Source organism: Struthio camelus, chromosome Z (assembly GCF_040807025.1).
Source record: "Struthio camelus isolate bStrCam1 chromosome Z, bStrCam1.hap1, whole genome shotgun sequence".
NCBI lineage: Eukaryota > Metazoa > Chordata > Aves > Struthioniformes > Struthionidae > Struthio > Struthio camelus.
In genome coordinates, this window is record NC_090982.1 from 74,235,605 (window position 1) to 74,257,389 (window position 21,785).

The 21,785-nt window shown below is 42.3% G+C and overlaps 1 protein-coding gene across 3 annotated transcripts in view; it reads right to left on the reverse strand.

The window, feature by feature from the left end:
* Positions 1 to 21,785, reverse strand: part of LOC138064660 (pikachurin-like) — an 81,712-nt gene that overhangs the window by 14,038 nt on the left and 45,889 nt on the right. For all 3 annotated transcript variants that reach the window (XM_068928272.1, XM_068928270.1, XM_068928273.1), the window contains exons 8-16: positions 20,910 to 21,025; positions 20,327 to 20,669; positions 16,963 to 17,063; positions 15,594 to 15,694; positions 14,310 to 14,454; positions 11,428 to 11,617; positions 7,246 to 7,371; positions 5,113 to 5,356; positions 218 to 329 (exon numbers count right to left, since the gene is read on the reverse strand). In XM_068928272.1, the coding sequence (XP_068784373.1) occupies positions 218 to 329; positions 5,113 to 5,356; positions 7,246 to 7,371; positions 11,428 to 11,617; positions 14,310 to 14,454; positions 15,594 to 15,694; positions 16,963 to 17,063; positions 20,327 to 20,669; positions 20,910 to 21,025 (1,478 nt within the window). The remainder of the gene's footprint in view (positions 1 to 217; positions 330 to 5,112; positions 5,357 to 7,245; positions 7,372 to 11,427; positions 11,618 to 14,309; positions 14,455 to 15,593; positions 15,695 to 16,962; positions 17,064 to 20,326; positions 20,670 to 20,909; positions 21,026 to 21,785) is intronic.

The window sequence follows — 21,785 nt, forward strand, 5'->3', positions numbered from 1 at the left end:
AGAGCAGGGAAGGCTGCGACACCCGCTGCCGCTACAGGATTCCTGTCTCTCAGAGCTCTTGCTGCCTTCATGTGTACATTTCCAGAAAAGGATGTCCTGATGTGTACAATCTCTTTGAGCTCTTAAGAATTTTGAGAGTAGCCTGTGTGGTTTATTGTGCCATCACTTTATAAACTAATAGCTGTATTCATGACAAGACATGTCATATGCTTCTCACCTCTGCCATCCCTTCCACCGGCTTTTGTTTATCCACTTGTAGGATGCCATTCTTTGCCGTGCGAGACACTCGTAATTCATGCCATTGACCCAAACTGACAGGTTCTTCACTCCTGATTTAAGGGGAAGAAAACTCTTATGTATGTTATACTGTCGTCTTTCTGATACTTTCAAATATCACTGCCAAGATAAAGAGTCAAGTACTGCGGGGATGACTCAAAAAAAAAATAATTGAGTTTCTTTCCTTACAGGGAAGTAACATAATTTCTGAGTTCCATCAGCAAAGAAACATAAAATCATGTTCCTACATCAAATGACAAGTCCTCTACTTTCATTTATTAAAAAACATTTCAATTATCAACATGCATTTCATCTACCTCAGAGCTAATTTTTCTGCAAAGTCATGTATAATGCACAAAGACAAATTTTAATCTCAGCTATACACCCTCTTTTCACAAAGACTTAAGCTTGGAGATAAAGCTTCCCACTAAATGGTCAGTTCAGTCTCACACTCTTTGTCTTCTTTTAAAACAGAAGCGCTTTGTGTTGGCTTATCAGTTCTATTTATGCAGACTGTTAAGTGAAATCTTCAGAGACACACACATACACACAGGCTGCTGTACATTAAGGGGAAGCAACTAAAATACGATCCTGATGATGTGATCCTGACTAGGAACAATAATCCCCAGTTGTTGTGTAAAACTTTCACCAGTCTCAAAGGAAGCATTTAAAACTGGTCTTACAATCTTTATTAATTCAGCACTAATATGAATGGCAGCCTGTAGAGTGGGTAAAAATACATCCCTCATCAATGAAGTTCTATAGAACTTTGCATTTTATCTTAACCAATGTAGCAAAATGGCATTTGAAACCATTTTATATCCAAATAATATCTTGCAGCCTTTTCTCCAAGATTCACTGCTCAAACTAGAAAAATTAGAAACAATGTTGTTTCGGACACCTTATGACTTTCTAGCTTTGTATTTTCAGGCTGTTTATGTTTAGAGATGAACAAAGATACATTTCAAAATGAAATACTTACTTAATTGAAAAAAAAAAGATGTGAAATAGTGATTCCATAGCAACTGAAACCCTGATTTTAAAATGTAATTAATTTTGAAAATGTGAAAATAGCAATTTTTTTTTTTCTGAACAATCAACATAAATGCAGACCTATTTTGTTCCTCCAAATTTCCTTGAAGTCCATTTTTATCTATTCAAAAGATCCTGGCAATATTACTTTTTACTATTACTAACTTTTTTTTTTTCGGAAAACCTCCATAAAAACATATTACCAAGCAATGTCGTCATTCACTCGTTGTCCTTCTTCTTGTTTAGTAGCATTTAGGGTTTAATTACCTCGGGCAAATCAATAGGTAATAGAATTTAGTCACCTTGAATAAGTCAGTATTTATAATGAAACCAGACAGATTTGGCTACCTAATAAGTGGCAATACATACATTTTATCTCCTCTGCTGATTAGGCCATCATCATGTCAAGCTTCCTGCTCTGCTAGATTTAATTACAATGAGGGATGAGTAAAACTTGCAGAGTTACCACTCGAAATCTGCAAGTTATTTCTTGGATTCACAGCCCTTTTTAAACCATCATGAGTTTTTTAATGCTTTTTGCAGGCATTTAAACACTTCTGGTTCTTTCCTTGCTGTGAGGTTGAGGATTATTTTTTTCCAGCTAAACTGAACCTTAAGAAACACCCCAAATCATGAAATTCTTGATCCTGCAAACATCTGGCCATGTGAAATCCCAGGGGACAGCTAATTTTCCTCTAGGCTATCCTGGTAAATAGTTTAAGTTCTGTATCTTGCCTTCTCTTCAGCATCCCTGCTCCTCTCTGCTCTTGGTGCTTCTCCATCTCAGTACAGGGCACAGTGCAAGGACCTCTGCAGATGACCTGGTCCCATCGCCTGCTCAAGCAAGGCCAGCCCAGGACTGCTGAAGCAAAACTTGAGCATCACGAAGTTCGGCTTTTGTACTCCTGTTGCTGACATACTAAAATGAGCTTACTTCATCCCTAATTATATTCTAATCGTATTCTAATTATATTCTAACATTTAGCAGCCTGTTATCTCAGCCTGGTCCTATGAACATAGGCAGTCAGGACTACGTTGCACACATTATCTAGAAAAAGATGCTGAACTGGGCATAACTGCTCACACTAAGTAGTAGATTGGCTGCTGTGGTCCATGAGATGGTGACTGAGGATAGCAGCTGAGCTTGGGTTAATTATACTAGGATATCTGCAGTCTTGATGTACATCAGCCATGGGAAGGATTTTGCACGCTGAGGACAGTTCAACAGGTCATTCAAAAGTATAGGGCTAATGCATGAATGAAGTATGTAACTATACTGTCTGAAGCTTGAATGTATCCTTGTGCATGGATATAGTCATTAGCCAAGTAACATGGGACAGAAGGGTGGTAATAGATGGTCATCAGCTGGAGAAAGAGTGACACAATGTAATGCCAATAAGCAGTTGGTTATAAGGGAAACAGGGATTCGTGGTTTTTGGATTAGATTTATGGGCTCCAAAGGATTCAACTGTGTACCAGCATACTCCTACAGTATTAGCTTGCTAGAAAAGACTGAATCAATGAAACCGCTGTAAAAACTAACGTTGAACAGACAATCAGAAATTTGGCATTTCCTCATCAGGTGCCCGACTGTGCAAACTACATAATATTCATTGAACACAAATACCTGTAAACTATTGTTTAACACCATCTCTGTGTAATTCCGATGACTTTCAACTAAGTCTGTCAGATCCATGACATAATTCAGCTACCACATCCAACTCTATTTTCCTTAATATACATGACCTAAATGTTAGCTGGCTTCCTGTTCTCTCTTCCGTGTAAGGAGAAAGGGATATTTTCCACTCTAAGGCATATGCTTGTGCTTGTGCCACATTTTACAAGCCAAATACATCTCGGTTAAACTTCTCTACCTGTGCTTTGCAGCACTACAGTATTTTGGGGGAAAAAATGATTGTCTAATGTCATATGTTTGCCTGTAATAAGAATTAGACAGCTATAATCAGAAAGAGATTGAAAGCTGTTGTAAGAAGGGCCATTTTGGGTTGGAGCAAAGGTCTCTGACACTAGCTATTTCTGCTGCTCTGGACAAGAGAAAAGAACAGGGCAAGTATGGATACTTCCCTTGATACATCCTCCCAGCTTTTGGCAACTCGTCAATCAGCAATTTCCTGCATCAGAGGCTGCATCCGTACAATTGTGTTTGATCTCCCTCAATGCATCTTTCTTCAAATTTATCCAGTGATTTTGAACCTATTTATAGTTCCGGCATCTGTAACATGCTGTGACAATTAGCTTCCACAACTTATTTGTGTGCTGTCTGAAAAAAAAGTCTGACTTTCCTTATTTTATACTACTTGTTTTGTAGTTTCACTGGATTCCTAATTCTTCGATAATGAAAAAAATACATAATAATCATTCCTTATTTATCTCAATGTCACTCACAAATTAAAAATCTTTACCATTCTTCCACCAAGCTGTCTCTTTTCTAGGCTGACAGGTCCTACTGTATTTGTGGAAGCTCTTTCTTTCCCTCCCTGGATATCACCATTGCTCTGCTTCATAACTTTACTAATTTCTTGTTAAATGGGGTGACGAGAACTGCAGGAAGTTTTCAAGACATGGGTGCATGTACCAGGAATTTTTTCAGAGGCATTGTTCTTTATTCTACTCCTAATAATTCTCTGCATTGTATTTGCCTTTTTCTATTTGTCTCTAAGTTGCTTTCACAGGATGATGCCTAATGACTCCAAGATCTCTATCTGGCAACAATAACTGTATTGTCACGACTGTGCATTGTTAGGATTGTGCATTATTTTGCATTCACTGACTTGAAATTTCATTTCTCACTTTGCAATATGAATGGGCTTCTTTGCTTGGGTCCTCATTGAGGGAAAAAAAGAGTATATTCCTCCTAATCTCAGCATTGTGAAAATTCCCAGAGTTCACAGGAAACTTACTGTATGCAAAAGTTACAGGCAATGTACATATTTTGCATAAGCCTTGTATAGATTATTTCTATATATTAGGTCAGCCTGGTCCAACTGGCAGCCTCCTGGATCAGATCCAGGGTACTGAATACTTCCATTTGGCCCTTTGCCTTTTTCTCAGAGCACAAGGAGCAGCTGTTCAGGGACTGCGCACTCGGTTTACAGAGAGAGATAAGCCCTTTCTGAGGCATCTTCTCGCTTCTATCCTAGGCACCTATTTTAGGACGGGATGAATCATTCTCGGAAGGTCTGTCTTTCTCTGAGAGCCTGGATTACTGGTTTAAGCCAGACATCTAACTTTTAGGCTCAGGAAATTAGGTGAATTGAATCCCAGCACTGTGAGGAAGGAAAGCAGGGACCTGGAGGTATATGTTCTCCTTGTGATGCCTTCAGCCCAGTCCTTACTGTCAGGACTCCAGACCAGAAGGGAAGATGCTCAGAAAAGTGCCAATATTGTACCATCCTGTGGCTGTAAAGTATGAATATACGTATAAAATAATCACGGATCCCTTCCTCATTAACCTCTAATTAGCTGTGACACAGTTTAATGGTGGCAACAAGGGAATTTCCGCAAGATCGTACAGGAATAAAGGTAACATCTGCAATAAGATGGTGGCATAAAATTATAGCACTCATAACAATGCTTTGGGATGGAAATTAATGTAGGAAGAGTAGGAGAAAATCTTGTGCACTTAAATACAACCAGCGCTTCTGTGCTTCCTTAGAAGTAATAGCCTCTAGAGACTGATGGGCTCAACTATCCCATTATAGGTTATTATGCTTTCCAGCCCACTCCTCACCTGGATCTGCGCTGTGGCACGGCTGGAAAGAAAGTGTAAGAAACCCATTTTACCTGATAACAGCCGTTCCTGAGCCGCAGTCGAATCTGAACTCCACGTAACCAGCCACCATGTTAATGGAGAGGAAGTCCTTGCTGTCTGTGTCGTAGCTGTACAAAAGGACACCACTCTCTAAATCTGGACGAAACGTCATCTCAAACTCCATGAAGGAAAGGTAATTCTGTGGTTCCAAGGGCCAGGGTGTACTAGCAAATGACCTCAAGGATTCGTTGAACTGAGGTACAGTCAAGGTGATTGCTGGAAATCCAGAATACACAAGCAGGTCACTTGAGGCCCAAAGGTAAGGAACTGACTAACCCACTAACCAATGTCAGTTCTCTTGTTAGGTACTTAAAGCTAATATTAAGAAAACAAATCTAGAAGCTTTATCATCCAAGCTAAAAATATTTTTATCCTAACCACAAATATTGCTTCCCTCCTTAACCCCTTCTTTCTTCAAAGATATATTTGTACGATAAAATGCTTTGCCCCCTTTCTGTATTATGTCAGTGTTTCTCAAAGCAGTAGGCATGCACACAATGGGTGCTTTCATGGAAACCCATGCTCTGCAGCACAGAAAATAATGTGGTACGTACGTGATTATTTGTTCACATCTCCATGATTTCAACAGAAAGATGATATCTGGTATTTTCACAGAATCCAGAATGGCTGAGGTTGGAAGGGACCTCTGGAGATCATCTAGTCCAACCCCCCTGCTCAAGCAGGGTCCTCTAGAGCACATCGCCCAGGATCGCATCCAGGCGGGTTTTGAATATCTCCAGCGAAGGAGACTCCACCACCTCTCTGGGCAACCTCTTCCAGTGCTCCGTCACCCTCCCAGGAAACAAGTTTGCCCTCATGGTCAGATGGAACTTCCTGTGGTTCAGCTTGTGCCCGTTGCCTCTTGTCCTGTCGCTGGGCACCACGGAGAAGAGACTGGCCTCATCCTCTTGACACCCTCCCTTCAGATACTTGTACACAGTGATCAGATCCCCCCTCAGTCTTCTCTTCTCCAGGCTCAACAGGCCCAGCTCTCGCAGTCTTTCTTCATAGGAGACATGCTCCAGTCCCCTCATCATCTTTGTAGCCCTCTGCTGGACTCCCTCCAACAGTGCCATGTCTCTCTTGTCCTGGGGAGCCGCCCAGAATTGGACACAGTACTCCAGGTGAGGCCTCCCAAAAGGGCTGAGGAGAGGGGCAGGATCACCTCCCTCCACCTGCTGGCAACACTCTGCCTAAAGCACCCCAGGATACCAGTGGCCTTCTTGGCCACAAGGGCACATTGCTGGCTCATGGTCACCTTGTTGTCCACCAGCACTCCCAGCTCCTTCTCGGCAGAGCTACTTTCCAGCAGGTCAACCCCCAGCCTGTACTATTCCTCCCCAGGTGCAGGACCTTGCACTTGCCTTTGTTGAATTTCAGGAGGTTCCTCTCCGCCCAGCTCTCCAGCCTGTCCAGGTCCCTCTGAAGGGCAGCACAGTCTTCTGGTGTGTCAGCCACTCCTCCCAGTTTAGTATCATCAGCAAACTTGCTGAGGGTGCACTCTCTCCCTTCATCCAAGCTAGACTCTGCATCATTCACCACAACCCTCTGAGCCCTGCCATTCAGCCCTTTCTCAATTCACCTCACTGTCCACTTGTCCAGCCCACGCTTCCTGAGTTTCCCTAGGAGGATGTGATGGGAGACAGTGTCAAAAGCCTTGCTGAAGTCCAGGCTGTTGTCCAACATCCACTACTCTCCTCTCATCTACCCAGCCAGTCGCTCCATCATAGAAGGCTATCAGATTGGTCAAGCACGATTTCCCTTTGGTGAATCCATGCTGACTACATTTTAGAATATACAACTGACATTGGTTTCAGGAGAAATGTATTTGGTTTTTTTTAGAGTTAATGTACAACTGTGGAGTGGTACATTATTTTAGCTTCTGAAAGGTGAGTTTGAGAAGCTGACTACGCAGGAGCTGGATATAGCTCCAGAATGAATGGTGGGGGAAGGTTTCATTATGTGATTTTAAATAGAAGAAATAACAAGGACTGTCTTCTATCAATGTAATATTGTAAGACAGCCTTGGATATCAATATGGGGCAAATGCACTGAACACTAGATAACATATGCAAAGAAATATAAGCAACCTAGCATCCTCTCACCTTCTTCACAATGATGACCTTTAAATCCGAGAGGGCAAAGGCAAATATATGAATCAGCTTTGCTTGCAGTACAGGTACCACTGTTGATACAGGAAGCTTCATCACAAATTCCACTGCTACATTCACCTGAACAGAGCCAGAACATAACATATCAAAGGAGTTTGTCAAAGAAGATTTATTTGCCTGTTGATCATTACTAGTAACAAATACAATTTGCTCTCCGATGTAGATTCTTTCCCAATTTGTCAAACTGTGCACCTTTCAGGTAAAGTAGCTTCACTGTCAGCACTGGCTTTAGAACAGACTGGAAAGAGACTTTAAAAACAGCAGAAATTATCACTAAGCAGCAAACCTTGACAGTCATGCATTTCACTCATTTCCCAGGTAACTAATTTTCTGTCTCTGTTCCCACCTCTATTTTCTTGTGTTAATTTCAAAATCTCCAAAAGTCATCACATTGTTTACAAGCATTGTGATTTGTTTGAGTTCAATTACCTTAAGTGCTTCCTTCTTCATGGTAAATTTGTGCCATGGTAAACTGGGAAGGTGTTAATCATCATCAGCTAATCTTATTAACTAAAATGAGGTTAACTCTTCTGCCTGCACTAAAAGGGACCCATATCACCAGGAGATGGGCTTTCTAAGCAGCGTTTCTACTCTGCTGGCCTATAACTTCTAAGAACAAGATGATGATTTTTTTTGCTACAATTAAGCTGAAACTGCCATAGAATAAATAGTTTACTTATTTGCCTCTTAGAACTATGATAACTGTTAGAGTATTTCATGGTCAAATGCACACTTTATGAAGTACTGGTTAATCTTACTTTTCTTCTTTATTTTAAATAGTTTCTGCTTAGATAGATTCCCCCTCATTCATAGTACTAAACTGAAAATTATTCATTAAGAAAGCTTAAATAACACATTTGCGGTTGGAAGGGCAAAGTTTCTGAAAAACTAAAAATCATATTTATTTTGGAGTACTCAGAAATATCGCCTCTGAGATGAGACAGGTGTAGGGAGGTAATTCTGACACTCCTGTTGAATATTATCACAAACAGCCACTGGAGAATAGTTTTGTTATCTGAGGTGACTGAGAAAAGTTTGGTATATCTACTACAAGAAGAGGCTACTTTATGTGTTTTTCTTTTGTTTAAATACAGCACTCTGACCCGATCGCTCTGCTTATAAAGACAGTTTCCAGAGCAGGACTCTACAAAACTTCAGTGAGGTACTGGCATTAGGACAGTGCCAGCATTATAGTTTGGTTTCCCACCACATATTCAGAAAAAAAAGTGCAGTGAAATCCCTCTTGTGTAGATGGCTGACGTGCCGCTTCATCCAGTTACAAAAATGAGAAGATCACTCAGCTGTCCAGGCTGGAAAATAACCTTTTCTTACTGAGTTGCAGAAGACAGACACAGTAATAACTCTTAGGTCATCTGGTATAACTCCCTGTCAGAACAGACTTGTCTTGTATTGTACATTTACAAATATCCCATCAGGTCCATTTTTTATTGTGGAGAGGGAAGGCCTGAGTACGCTGTTCACAATGCAAGGCTCCAGGGCTAACCCATGGATCAGAATCAAAATATAAGAGGCCCCTGGAACAGAACAAACACTCCTTCTGCATAGAAGGAGACAATTTACCCTTTCAAAAGGCGGCCGCATATCCAGCTGCAGGAGCTCCTGTACTCACAGTGCTAATTTAGCCATCCTTTCCTCTTCTGAGCAGTTAATGGGCACGGTAAAATAAAGCAGGACAAGACTGGGGTTTTGTTACAGTGTTTTCCATGTAACTGTACCCCGTTTCAGTAGAATTTAAACTACAGTTTCAATGGGGTTTAAACAACATCTTTCATATATAAATCCTATTTTAAAATTTATTACAAAATAGAGAACATTTTAAAACAGTAATTTGTACCTTTCCTCAAGGTCCTTTTCAGTCTTACTGCCTAGGATCACTATGATTGTAAACAAGTACCTAGTCTCTGAGATCTCTCATGTTCTCGCTCTCTCATCACTTATCATGATGCAACAGAAATGAGTAGCACCAGTTCCCTTTTACAGATAGGGAAACTGAGCCAAGATATGTGGGTAAACACAGATGCTGATATACTGAAATGCAAACAGAAAACTCACATAATGCCTATCTTTACTACATCTGCCTGACTAATAGTCAATGCTACTAGTCCTTTCAAACAGACCAAAGTTGAGTAAAATCTCTGAAAATCAGAAAAGGACAAGGAAGATAACAATAATGGGACAAGGTGCAGGCTCACTGGTTTTAGGGGCAGTTTGAACTGCAGCGGTCTTGGTATTTAAGGACCGCGCTGCTCTCACAGTGTCCCAGTGACATGGAATATTTCAGCACTCAGTCCAGCACAGGTGACTAAACGGAAAAGACAAATCACACATCTGACGTCTACGTCCGCTGCCACCCTAGTGGAAGATGAGGACGAGGGAAGCTTCAGCAAGAATACGAGGTACCGATACGCCGGTTCAGGAGGACAAGCACTGCCTCCTTTGCCATCACCTTCCCTCACAGTCTGGTCTGCAAGGACTTCTAATGGGGCCGGCAGAAACAGCTTAAGGCAGGAGGGATCCCTGCCTTCCTCACTCTCCATTCTACGGTCCACGTACCATAGCACCACTGATTTACACACAGTGCCAAGAGGAAAGAAAGAAAAGGCTGACTAGCAGAAAACATTCCTAAACTCAGTGAAGTTTCACTTCCAATTTATTTATTTTAGGCTTAAATTATATTCCACATTGTTTGCAAATCTCTCATGGTAGCTTCATATAAATGTGTGCAGCCACGTAAGGACAGTAAGGCTCTATCACTCAGTTTTGAGTCACACATGGCAAAACCCAGCATTTACTTTCATTGATGTTGATCGTTAATGCAGTAGTACGTGGGGCATTCACGGATGGGAAGGAAAGCTAGTTGCAAGCCAACAGGCAACAGTGATTAGGGCTCAGAGAACTCCAGTAAGGCTTTCATCTATAGATATAAATTCCACAGATTCTCACTCTGTCGTGAAATTACTCTCTCTGTTTCCAAAGTCTTATTCTTTTCACCATCTTTCTTGGGCCACTCTGTTCCCTTCCTATATTGGAAGGTTGCTCATTTTTTCTAGAGAATGCAGAGCAATTGTTAGGAAGTTTCTCATTAACCACTTCCTTCTTCAGATTCCAAATGCAAAGCTATAAACGAGAAGAAAGATGACTCTGTGGCTGAAGCATGGCACCGAGAGTTAGAAGATATGGGATCTATTTCCTGTCTTTACCACTTGTTTTCTGAGTTGGGGTTTACTCTTTGTCTTAAATTGTTTAGACTGGGAGGTTATTAAAGCAAGGATTTTGTTGCCGTATCTTTTTTTCAAGTGCATAACATGGATGAAACAGAGATGAATAAATATGAATAGACAACAGGACTTGTTCATTAACTTCCCTCCTTCTCCATCTTTTCATCTGCAAAGGGGAGATAATGTTACAATTCCACTTCATAAAGCTGTTGAGAGAATTTATTTCAGGGTATTTTTTAATCATACTGAGATCCTGGAAACGAAAACAGTGGCTGGTCAATGGGAAAGCCTGTTTGCCTCAGCTGTAATGGGGGTTTCAGTGGAAAGAGCTCTTTGTAATGGCAAGAGTACTGCTGCGGGTCTGAAAAATCCCTGCAGTCCTTTGGACAAATGCAATGATGCCTTTGGGCAAAACACATTTTGTTGTGCCCATAGTTTGTTGTCCATGTGTCTGTTTGTTAAATACAAACTCAGCATGCATACCATTGATTTCTGATGATACGAGTGTCAGTCAGGAACACGAAGAGCCATCCTGAGAAATGCTGGCAGAAATACTCACGCAGGGATGACTGTATCAGCAACACTGAGTTCCTTTTTTTTTTAAGATGGTGGCTTTTCAGATGGTTTTACTGTTGTGTTGCATAGCTGTGTCCACAAGGAAGGTTTTTTTGGTATTCCACAGTGACACTCGCACAGTGCGATAAAGCCCCCGCTACTGCAGACGATTAAAGTAATGCTCAAAGATACACAGAAATACAGAAAAACCGGAGACCACAACCTTCCCTCTCAAATCTGGACCACTGCTCAATTTTTTCAACAGGCATCTGCTTTAATGCTGGTTTAAGACTGATTAAGGACCCCATAACATCACACTTACCTACATCAGCTCCACTTAGCGCTCTCCCCAACGGCCAGGGTCTCATATCAACTACTTTTCCATTGATGCTGAGGGTCTGAACACAGCCCTGGAACCCGCGGTTTGTGCCTGCTGCTCTGACCAGCCAATACACGCTGGGGGCACCGCCAACGTAGAAGGGAGTCCGAAACGTAATTTTACTATATTGGCCCTAAAGGGAAAACAGAGCATGACATGATATATTTTATGTTATAAAAACATAACTAATTAAGCCACACTGCATATAATCAATTATTTTCTCCATGAAGAACTGTCTCAGGGGATATGTAGGATGCTCACTGGTAATTCCTTCCCATTAGGCATTCCTCCTCTCAGTGTGTCATTTTAAATGTTATTTTTTGCATTCACTGTTCTTGCAAAACAGCTTGGACTATTCAATCACTAAAAAATCACTATATTCTGAGGAGGGATTGTGGATATCTGTCTTTTGCTGTGATTTCTTCCCTTACTTTTGCCAAAATTGTCTTTCCTCTAAATTCTAAGGCCTGGGGGACACAGACCAATGTGAAAGTGCCTTTTGGAGAGGACTCAGCTAATACCATAGAATAATAATAAAATGACAAAAAACTATGGTAAAAACAAAGCCAAGACATAAACTGACACAACTACAACAACTTCATTGGGATTCTGCTCACTTTGCCAGCACTATATTTACTCCCCCTTGCTTTTTTCGCCTTAACCTGTCTGTGGAAACCTACACATGCAAAGTGTACTAGCACTGCTATAGTACACAGGAAGAAACAAACAACTGAGTGAATCTTTTCGATCACTGGATCAACCCCCACGCCATTGTGAGCGACTGAGTCTAATTCCTTTCATAAATTGGTCAAAATATGCCTTCTGCCTTCTAGCCAAAGGCCGTTCCAAAACTTCACTGCTCTTTAGTAAGAAATCTTCCAAATTCCTACCCATGTTTATTCATCGCCAGTTTATGCCAACGCATTCCTGTGTCTGGGTTGGCCTTTAGCCTGAACAGTTTCTAGAGTTTTCACCCCTTCCCTGCCTTATTGTCCCCATGTTATTTATAAGGATAAATCATATCCCCAAAGCCTATATTTGCCAGGCTAAAAGAACCAATGTTACTGAGTCTATGGGTGTTACCGCACAGCGCACTGTAGAAACACCTCAAATGGATCTGCATGAGCAGGGAAAACTAATCCAGGTGAAGTCGGTGACTGTAGATAGTTCAGACGTCTGCAGAGTTACACAGTGGGCAAATGCTCCAGCCTGTCCCAATTGCTTCCCACCACCCCTCGCCTCTGTTGCTCCCGTCCCTCCAGTCTGTCAAGCTCCACTTCTCTAACCTGTTCAAGCCAAAATGAACCAGATGAGAAAAGAGGCTGATGATGATTCTGCTGACGCTAACACACACCATTTGGACTAGAGTGGGCTGAGGAAGACTCACAGGAACAGCAATACTAAGGGAGTAGAAGCCCTAGCAGAAATAACTCCCAGAGCAATCATATCTTGTTCTGGTATAGCTGCAGCTAGAAAAATATATGCGTCCAGTGCCAAATTCTTCTTGTAATAATCCCTGCAGACCATAATCATCCCGCTGGCCCTTCTTTGCACCTTCTCTTGTTTGACTTCATCTGTCTTGTATATGGGTGATCACAGACGTACACAGCCAGATGCTGTCCCACCGAAGCCTTTTACAATGGCACTAGTCTCTACTGGAAATACCTCTCCTGATTCACCCTAGAATCACATTTGCCCTTACAGAAGCATCTGATAGACACTAACATCCTTCTTCTCTGTCATTCTCAACTGGTGAGCTCTCCATATGCAGCAGAAGTTAGACTCCAAGCACACAGTATTTATGCTGCTGGGCTTCATCCTGTTCCTACTACTCAAGTCCTCAAGATTTTTTTCCTTTCAGAGACTGCACATGAAAGCGTAAAGTGATATGATGTCTGAAGCCACCTTTTGCAGGGGTAGGTATGGCATGCTAACAGTGCTTAGAGAAGACATCTGAACCAATTTGCAAATGACTTTTTTTTCAGTTTTGTTTTTCTTTTTTTTTTCAATTTCACTTCTGTTTTCGGGCCTGGTAACAGAAGAGCAAGTCAAGACATCTTCCTCTATTATATTTTATCCCGGCTGCCTCATATGGAATTCTTGGTGTTAATATAAATCAGGGCAGAATCTGGTTCTCTGTCTCTAACTGCACGGCAATCTTTATAATCTAATGTTAACTTTGTTTCCTTTTTATTTGTTTTGCTTTTCAGTTTGTTCCAGAAGCAAGGATGCCTCTGCAGTGCATTTGTGTTCTTGAAGTTTTCTATCAGCCTGAGTTCCTTTTAAATCTCTCTCATCAAAATATTACTGTGCTTAAATCTATGTCCATTGTACACACGTCATTACACTTACGTGTATATGTATGTTGTGCAGCTATATATATATATTTTATATAGCTAGAAGGATATAGATATAGACAGAAAGATAGACATACACACACGCACACATATATGTTCGCAATTTTTTCTGGGTGAAGAAGCAGAAAAGAGCAAGATTGAATTCTCTGAGGCTTGAAAAAGAAAGCAATCAGGGAGAGCAGCTGTAAAGCCTGGCAAACTTCTAACAGCAGCCTGCATCTGAGATTGGGGTGGCTGAGCAAAAAAAGAGCACACTAGGAAACTGTGATGGCATTCACTGCTGGGATATTATCTATGTGATTTCTAGACCACATGTCTGGAAGAGTAGTCTGTCCAGTCCACTACTTTCTCCAAAACTGATGAATAACAATGTACTTTTTAAATCTGATCAGACTTCTGCCAGCAAGAAGAAGTGTCATCATACCTTGAGAGAGCCCAAGGTAGAGCTCCAGGTGCAGGATTACTTACCTGAGACTTTCCTGCGACGGGAGTGTCATTGTCCATCTTGAGCCAGCCATTCTGCCCATCTCTGAACAAAGTGACACTGTGCCAGTTCCCCAGTTTGATTTTGTTTTCACTCGTTATGACTGCAACTCCAGTGCCACAGTTGAACCTGTGAGCAAGAGACAGAGCGTGCAGGGTGACAATCTTTCATTAACTTAAATAACCAACGGTCATTTTTAGACTCTGAGTATTCCCTTCCCTTCTGGAAACCTTTCTGTTTCACATTCCCTATTGAAAGGCCACAGGAAAATTAGAGAGATAGCAGGTCTACATCTGATCTAAGTTTCAAGCTTTCTTTAATATCCTTCTTTTTCCCATGGAGAAGATTTTGCATCCTCTGGCAATACCAGGTGCATGCAAAGCTTGCCAACCGCTGAAACTGTTTCAAGATGCAGGGTATTACAGTCTGAGTTCTTGCTATTACAGTAATTTGTCTTGAGAATTTTTCTAGGTCCCTGGTGAAAGGCAGTGCTATATTAATAACTCCGGGATTCTATATGAAACTCAAATCTTTCAGTACTGATTGACAAGGATACCTCCACGAGAGTCTCTGCGGAGCTGCACGTGCACAAAACATGCCATTTTCTCTGATTGCCCTTCAATACATGAGGTGAATAGAAACAGGGCTAAGACACATCATTCACTTTGTCTTTCCCCACTTCCAAAGGAATTACCCTCCCAAATAAGACGACCCTTGAGATATTCTCTCAAATGCTTATCTATGGCAGTGCAAGAAACTTCCTCTGTCTTCATTTAAAAGACCTGCCACTCCTATCTAAATGACGGATACGGGATGAAGTTCTAGGCCTCTTGCTCACACTAAATCTCTTTTACTACATTCTCTTCAGATCCTTTTGCTGTGAAGCAAACAAAACGACTGTACACACCTCTACACAGCAAAAACTGAGCAAGTGCAGGGGCTAACTGGCATTTCTGATAACATAGCAATGATTCCCACAATAATGCCCCTAAGAAGACTCATTTTTCCTAAGAAAAAATCATTTTGCCTTTGCAGGAAGGTCTACGTAAAGTGAGTTCGACAAGGCATATGTCTACGCACTAAACAAGGATGAGAGAACAAAATACTGAAGAACTGCTCCATGAAGTCGTACTGTTCATTTTGCGCACTGCCTGGGGCAGAAGTCACAGATATGACAGCTATTCATCACATAAAGGAGTCCCAGGAAGCCCCTTTCCTTTACACCAGATTTTGGGTGGAGGTGAACATAGCAGAAATCAATGCTTTACCTGAACTGCAGGTTACGCCGGATGATTGCTAGTGACATAAAATCACCCCGACCGTGTTCATTTTCTCCACAGTATAGCAGCAAACCATCTTCTGATTCAGCCTGCAATCACCACATCAACATGAAAAATCAAAGTCTAAGCCTCAAAGTGACAGACTGCAATGCAAGTAGCAGTGGGGGACTTTTCTCCAGAAAATGTACAGCATTTATCCGATGGTGTTTTTAAATTGCAAAACCAGAAAGAGGTTGACCAATTTCAAATCCCACATTTAAAAACATAAAAAAACATGGCCTTAGTGCTTAAATGGTTTAGACCTTCTCTTCTATTTACAGTATGACCTATCAACAGTATCAGACCTACAGACAAGCGCGAATCATTAAAACCTGTCAGATACGTCCCACGCGAGACCTGTGAGCACAAAGTCTAGCAAGAAGTCCTAGCAAGCCTGGTAAGTCTGGACCCGCCAGACGTACTGCCCATGAATACGCACACCCTGTTTCACATGTTCAGTGAGTCTAGCACTTTTCAAACTGAAGAACCTGTGCAGGCACAATTTACCCATATGTGCAGAGCAACTGACACAGCCATCCTGCAATTTAGGCTGACAAATTGCCAGGAAAGTGTTAGACCACCGTGTGAGGCAACAGGTTACGACTGCTCCAGCGACAGTCTCGTACCTAGAGCGCGAAGCTCGCAAGTCTGCCGTATGCGGCAGCAGGGCTGCATCTGACAGCTCACCTACGGCATGTGCCCGGCCGCCTTCCCTACAGGAGGCACTGCCAGCTCTGTCCGTAACACACAGACGGCATTAACAGGAGGCAACGTGAGATCCACCCCACCACATCAGACCCACGGTTTAACTAGTTCAGTATCTTGCAGTTACTAGTGGCTGGTGTCCCATATTTCAGAGAGGAAAATAATACCTACTTATATCCCGCAGGGTAAGAAACAAAGTCTGGCGGTCTTTCGCTCAGGAGAGCAAGATCACCATTTCCTATGTGTAAACATAACGCGTGGCACTTCCAAACTGTAATTTACAAAAAGTACAGGCGCATTTCAGCCTGTAGCTCATTCACATGACTATAGTCCTGCCAAGGCACATCGCTGCTAGTATTGCTAATCCCAGGGATCCTCTCACGCACTGACTATCAATAACAGATACAAACATTTTAGCTCAGATCACCAAATTCATTCACATTCACTGAACGTGAAGCCAGATCTGTAGATACGACGGTTAGGTACATGCTCACCACGATTACATCAGAAGCTACAACAAAGCTAAGTTATTGTTCCAGGGTCCACAGCACTGGAATAAGCAAATAACATTAAAAGCTCCTATGTATGTGAACACGGGATTGCTTAAACTTACCCTGAATTCAAGGGTAATTTGAAACTTCTGATAGGAGTTTTTCAGTGGTTCAAAGGTGATATATGAGTAGCCAGAGAACTGAGGATACTGGATAATAATATCTGAAAAGCAAAGACAGAAGCATGCTGTTTAGAAGTTTTCTCCTATATAAAAATCGATATACACATTTAGCACTAGATAACATCAGGTGAAAATGCAAGGCAGAGTTCCTCCAGAGGCAACTATCAGTCAGCAGCAGTCAACAATCAGTTAACCTATTGCTTTGTCCTCCCACCACCTTTCACAACTAATTCCTTTATTCCCAAGGTTCTGGGGAACTTGGAAAGAAACAGGATACTGAGGGCCAAATACTGTTCAACAGTTTAATCACTGGCTTCAGGAACTTACTCCAGATTCTCGTCTCTGTTATAGAAGACAGAATTTGGCTATTTTTTTATTTATCTCTTCTTCTAGGCATTCGTTTAACACAGAGACACCAAAGTTAATTTTCTGTTTTGATGGATTATAAAAACATATGCGGGAAAAGCACACGGGGCCAGATTCCACGCCGCATTAGTCACTGCTGCTTCGTAGCTGCTGCGTCTAGCATCCCAAGCATCCTGAGCTGGCTCATGATAGTGCACCAGCCCCTACTGCTTCTCCCTAGTAACCTCAGGGTATAAGGTAAAGGGGGTGGTGGGGAGGAGAAGGTCCCTGCTGACACCTTTCCAACCGAGGAATCCCTGGCTGCCTCAGCGGCCATTTGAATTGCTGTTGTCCGCTGGAGTATCAACCCTCACCCTTCACTATCGTATGTCAGAGCCAGCTCAACCCAGCTCCAACATTGGAAAAAACAAAAAGATATCTTACTGCTACCTTTGCAGCTCCTTTGCCTGAGAAGCACAGAGGACAGGCTCAGTTTGTCTGGATTTCTTATTTTTGCAACGGATATAAGCATAATGAGAAAGGAAGGATGAAGTGCCCTACTCCTCTCTGCTATTTGATTTTTGAGTGGATTTTACTCGCATATTTGGGTCTAGATACAGTTATCTCAGCTTTTTTGCTAGCAAGCAAACAAATAACATATATCCTAGACTGAGATGAAGGGAACCAGTGGTATAAACCTGAATGCTGTAGCAATATTCTCTTTGCTATAGCAAAGATGTATCTTATATATTTTTGCTACAGCAAAGAGAAATTGACTCAGGTACTGATCACAAACAGAACTGACTGGACCACCGAGCCATGCAGTTGTTGATTATAAAGAAAAATCTGTTTCCATTCAGATTAATATACTATTTAACAATATTGGCTGCTGTGGAGAAGTTCCATATAAGGGAATATTGGTACATGATGCTACTGCTTACAAATGAATAAAACACTCCCTTGCGAAAAATAGTGGTTTTGGACTCATTTTAATAGACCAGTTCTACAAGCTGTACACAGTTAAAATACCCTTGACTTTTCGTACTTGATCAAGGCCAAAAATCACATCTACAGCTGTTCCATGTGGCTGAGTCACAACAGATTGTTTTCAGAGTGAACTCTCCTTACTCCAGCATCAAAAGCAGAAGATCTACTACCCACAGTGTCTGTAGCTCTCATGCACAAGCCTGTGCATCAAGAATTTCTGAAACGAGTCTGCGTAAGAAATGTGCATCTCTGATGCTCGGCTGTGCAGAAGGGGCCTTGACATTCCAGATCAGTGTGAAGAGGCAACGATTAGCTTTTTCTTAACTGGTGGGACAGCATTACAACAAGTAAGAGGAGGGATCCTTATCACTGCTCGCATTCATCACTGATGATAACCTGGGGGCTCCTAAGTCGTGCCACTGTCCTGACAGAAAGCTATTATCCGTACGTCACTTTCTTCATTTCTTTCTTTGTGATCATCATTTTAATTGCAACATTTGTTGTGACTTTAAGTATCTGTTATCATCAGTTTGACACTTAATGGGGAAGCGATGTCTGGGAAGTTGTGACAGAGGAGAAAAGGTTGCCTCTTTGCGTGCTAGTGACAGACAGATCGATTCAGCCATTGCATGTAGTTGCCTCTTTTCGGGCTGAACAGATTTAGCAGTCGCTACCATTCAAAAAGGCAGGTAGGTGCCTTTTTCTTCCTTCCCGCTTTGTTTACCAGCGGTCCTTCCTCCCTGCTGCAGTCTTACCTCTTTCTTTGCACAGGCTCTGGCATTCATCTGACCCTTTGGTCACCACACTAGCAGAAAAATAACTTGGAAAAGAAAAGTGAATTGCTTCTGGCCAGGAAAGTGAACTGAGCTGGCTCACCGGGAGATCAGCTTGACATCAGAACTGGCAAAAGGGAGAGGGTAGGGCCACGAAGGGCGAGGACAGGAAGGGAAGAAGGGAAGGAGAAGCAGGACCGCCTCCTCCAGCGGCAGTGAGCTGCTGCATTGGCTCAGCCACCTGGTAGATTCGCGTGCTGAGTCCAAACGCCTCTCCACGGTGAGAGAAACTATGGCAAGGCCTGACTGGAACAAGCACACGTCCTCACACTGACCCCTCAGCCCACGGTTAAGAGATCACACTTTCTGAACTGAGGAAATCATTTCATTCATAACTAGAGACAGAGAAGCGGCTCAGAGATCTCCATTCCCCCCGTACACGGCTGGGTGATGTGAGAGCTGGGGCTGCAGTGCCAGCACACCCGGCCTGCAGAGCACGGGGAAGTCGTCCTGTGCGGGTGACTTACAGTGGGGGCTCTTTCTCACTTCCCTGCTGCAGAAGCAGCATCATTTGCTGGGCTGTCCTGCAAACGTGAGCGGGGCAGCACTTCAACTGCAAGCAAGAGACATGGACCAGTGAGGGGTCTAGGGCCTCTGCTGGAAGCTGGGAGTGCCATGGCTGCACCTTGTCAGGCCCCGGGTGCTAGCAAGGTGCCCAGCTCCTATCATTCTCCCATGCCTAGACGGAAGAAGGAGGATTAACCTCCCCTATGCACATTACACTGGATCTGCATTTATCTTTCCCCGCTTTATTACAGAATCACTTCTGAAAACCTGGTTGAAGAAAAGAAAGAGAAGCAAAGTGACTTATGTCTGAATTGGGAAACAGAAGCTGCTGTTATCCTTAGGGATCCACTAAGCCCAACCTGCTATGCAAAAGATGCATTTTTGTTGGTTTACCACAAAGCTGCTTCTCGCCTCAGATAAGCAGAAGCTAACAGCAGAACAGAAATCCACCTCCAACCAGTTTGCAACAAACAGCTCAGATCAGCTGTCAGACGCTCCAGAACGATGCTGTCACTGCACAAAGACCACAGATGTTCAGTCTGCTTACTTTTGGAGGGACACTTCGTCTGGAAGCCAGAGAAGAAACAACCCCACAGACTCATGGAAAAGGAGCTTAGCACCCAGTAACCCACCTTCTGTGCAAGCGTCTCCTCCTTTCCCCAAGTTACAGTGACAACGTGAGCCGCCCCGGTCATAGTCGTTGACACAAAAGCTATCTGTAGAACAGACGGTCTCATCACAGGACAGATCAAAAAGGCGCACTGCCAAAGACATGTTGCTCCTTCTCGTTGTCCTAGCCGTAGTAGTCCTCAGCGTCGTTGAAGGGACAGGTTGTGTAGTCGTAAGAGTGGCCGTCGTGGGTTCTAAGGTGGTTGTAAGGAGCCTTGAAAGGAGCCTTGAACTAGACCCTGGAGCGACCTTAGTCTCAACGAGAAATTTCCTGTTGCCTCCTTTAATAGCAGGAAGTGGTCTGAGCTAAAGTGAAATAAAGAAACATAAATCCAGTATAACCCAAAACGCTACACAGAAATGAAAAAACATCTTCTAAGATACAGATCTGAAGTTAACAAATTCATCCTCATTGAAAAAAATTAAACAAACACACCATTTTATCTGTGCATATAAGTTCAGATATTAAATTTCCAAGCTCAGACACTTCAAAATATTAAGACTATAAAGAAAATAGAAATGCCAAAGTTGAACCTTGAAATTTACCTCTTCTATGTAAATGTCGTAGTCTGAATCATCAATATCAAATCCTTCATCATCACCAATTACTGTGTCTGTGATATATCGATGCCCATAGCTTCCGCTCCCTAATTCTTCAGAGCCTGGAAAGACACAACATATTCACTTCACAGATTTTTTTTCTCTTCACGTACAGCTCAAATCTTACCTCCTCCTAACTCAGGACACTGAAATCAGAAATGGTGTTGATATTCACTTCGTACAGTGGATGCATTAGGTTGAAGATGGAAAACAGGCTGCACAAGCAACATCTAAACAATTTAAAACAAACTAAGTGAAGATCCTATTTTAGTCATTCACTGTGGTTCCTTAACAAATTCAGGAAAAGCTCAATTCTCCTACTGCAACCTGACTTTTATCTATCATTCTTTTAGGAAAATGGCTCTGAACTTTTCCCAGTGTTGGCCACTTTTTAATAGCTATATCGTTTTTAGTCCAAACTTTTCCCTTGAATAAGTACACAGTCCCCTATTTGCCTTAGCGGTGACTGAATATTTTGCCTGAATTAATAAGAGCATGCGCGTATGAAGAATGGCAAAAGAAATGCATTTAAGTAGGGATTCTCTGGCACACCCTGCTTAGGCCTTTACCTGCTTCCACTGACTCCAACACTGTTGAAAATAATATCCTAAGTGAATTTTTAGGCTTTTTTAAAATGCAATTTAGCCACTGGAAAAAAGGAATAAGCACGAGTGTCACGTGATAACCTACCTACCCATGGAACACTGGAAAGCGCTGCAGCGCGCTCTGGGCTGAGAACTGTCATTAAACACTAAGTTGATGAGTGCACAAAATGCTTGCGTTTTTCCGTACTTTGCACAGCAAATTCTGCTTAAACTATGG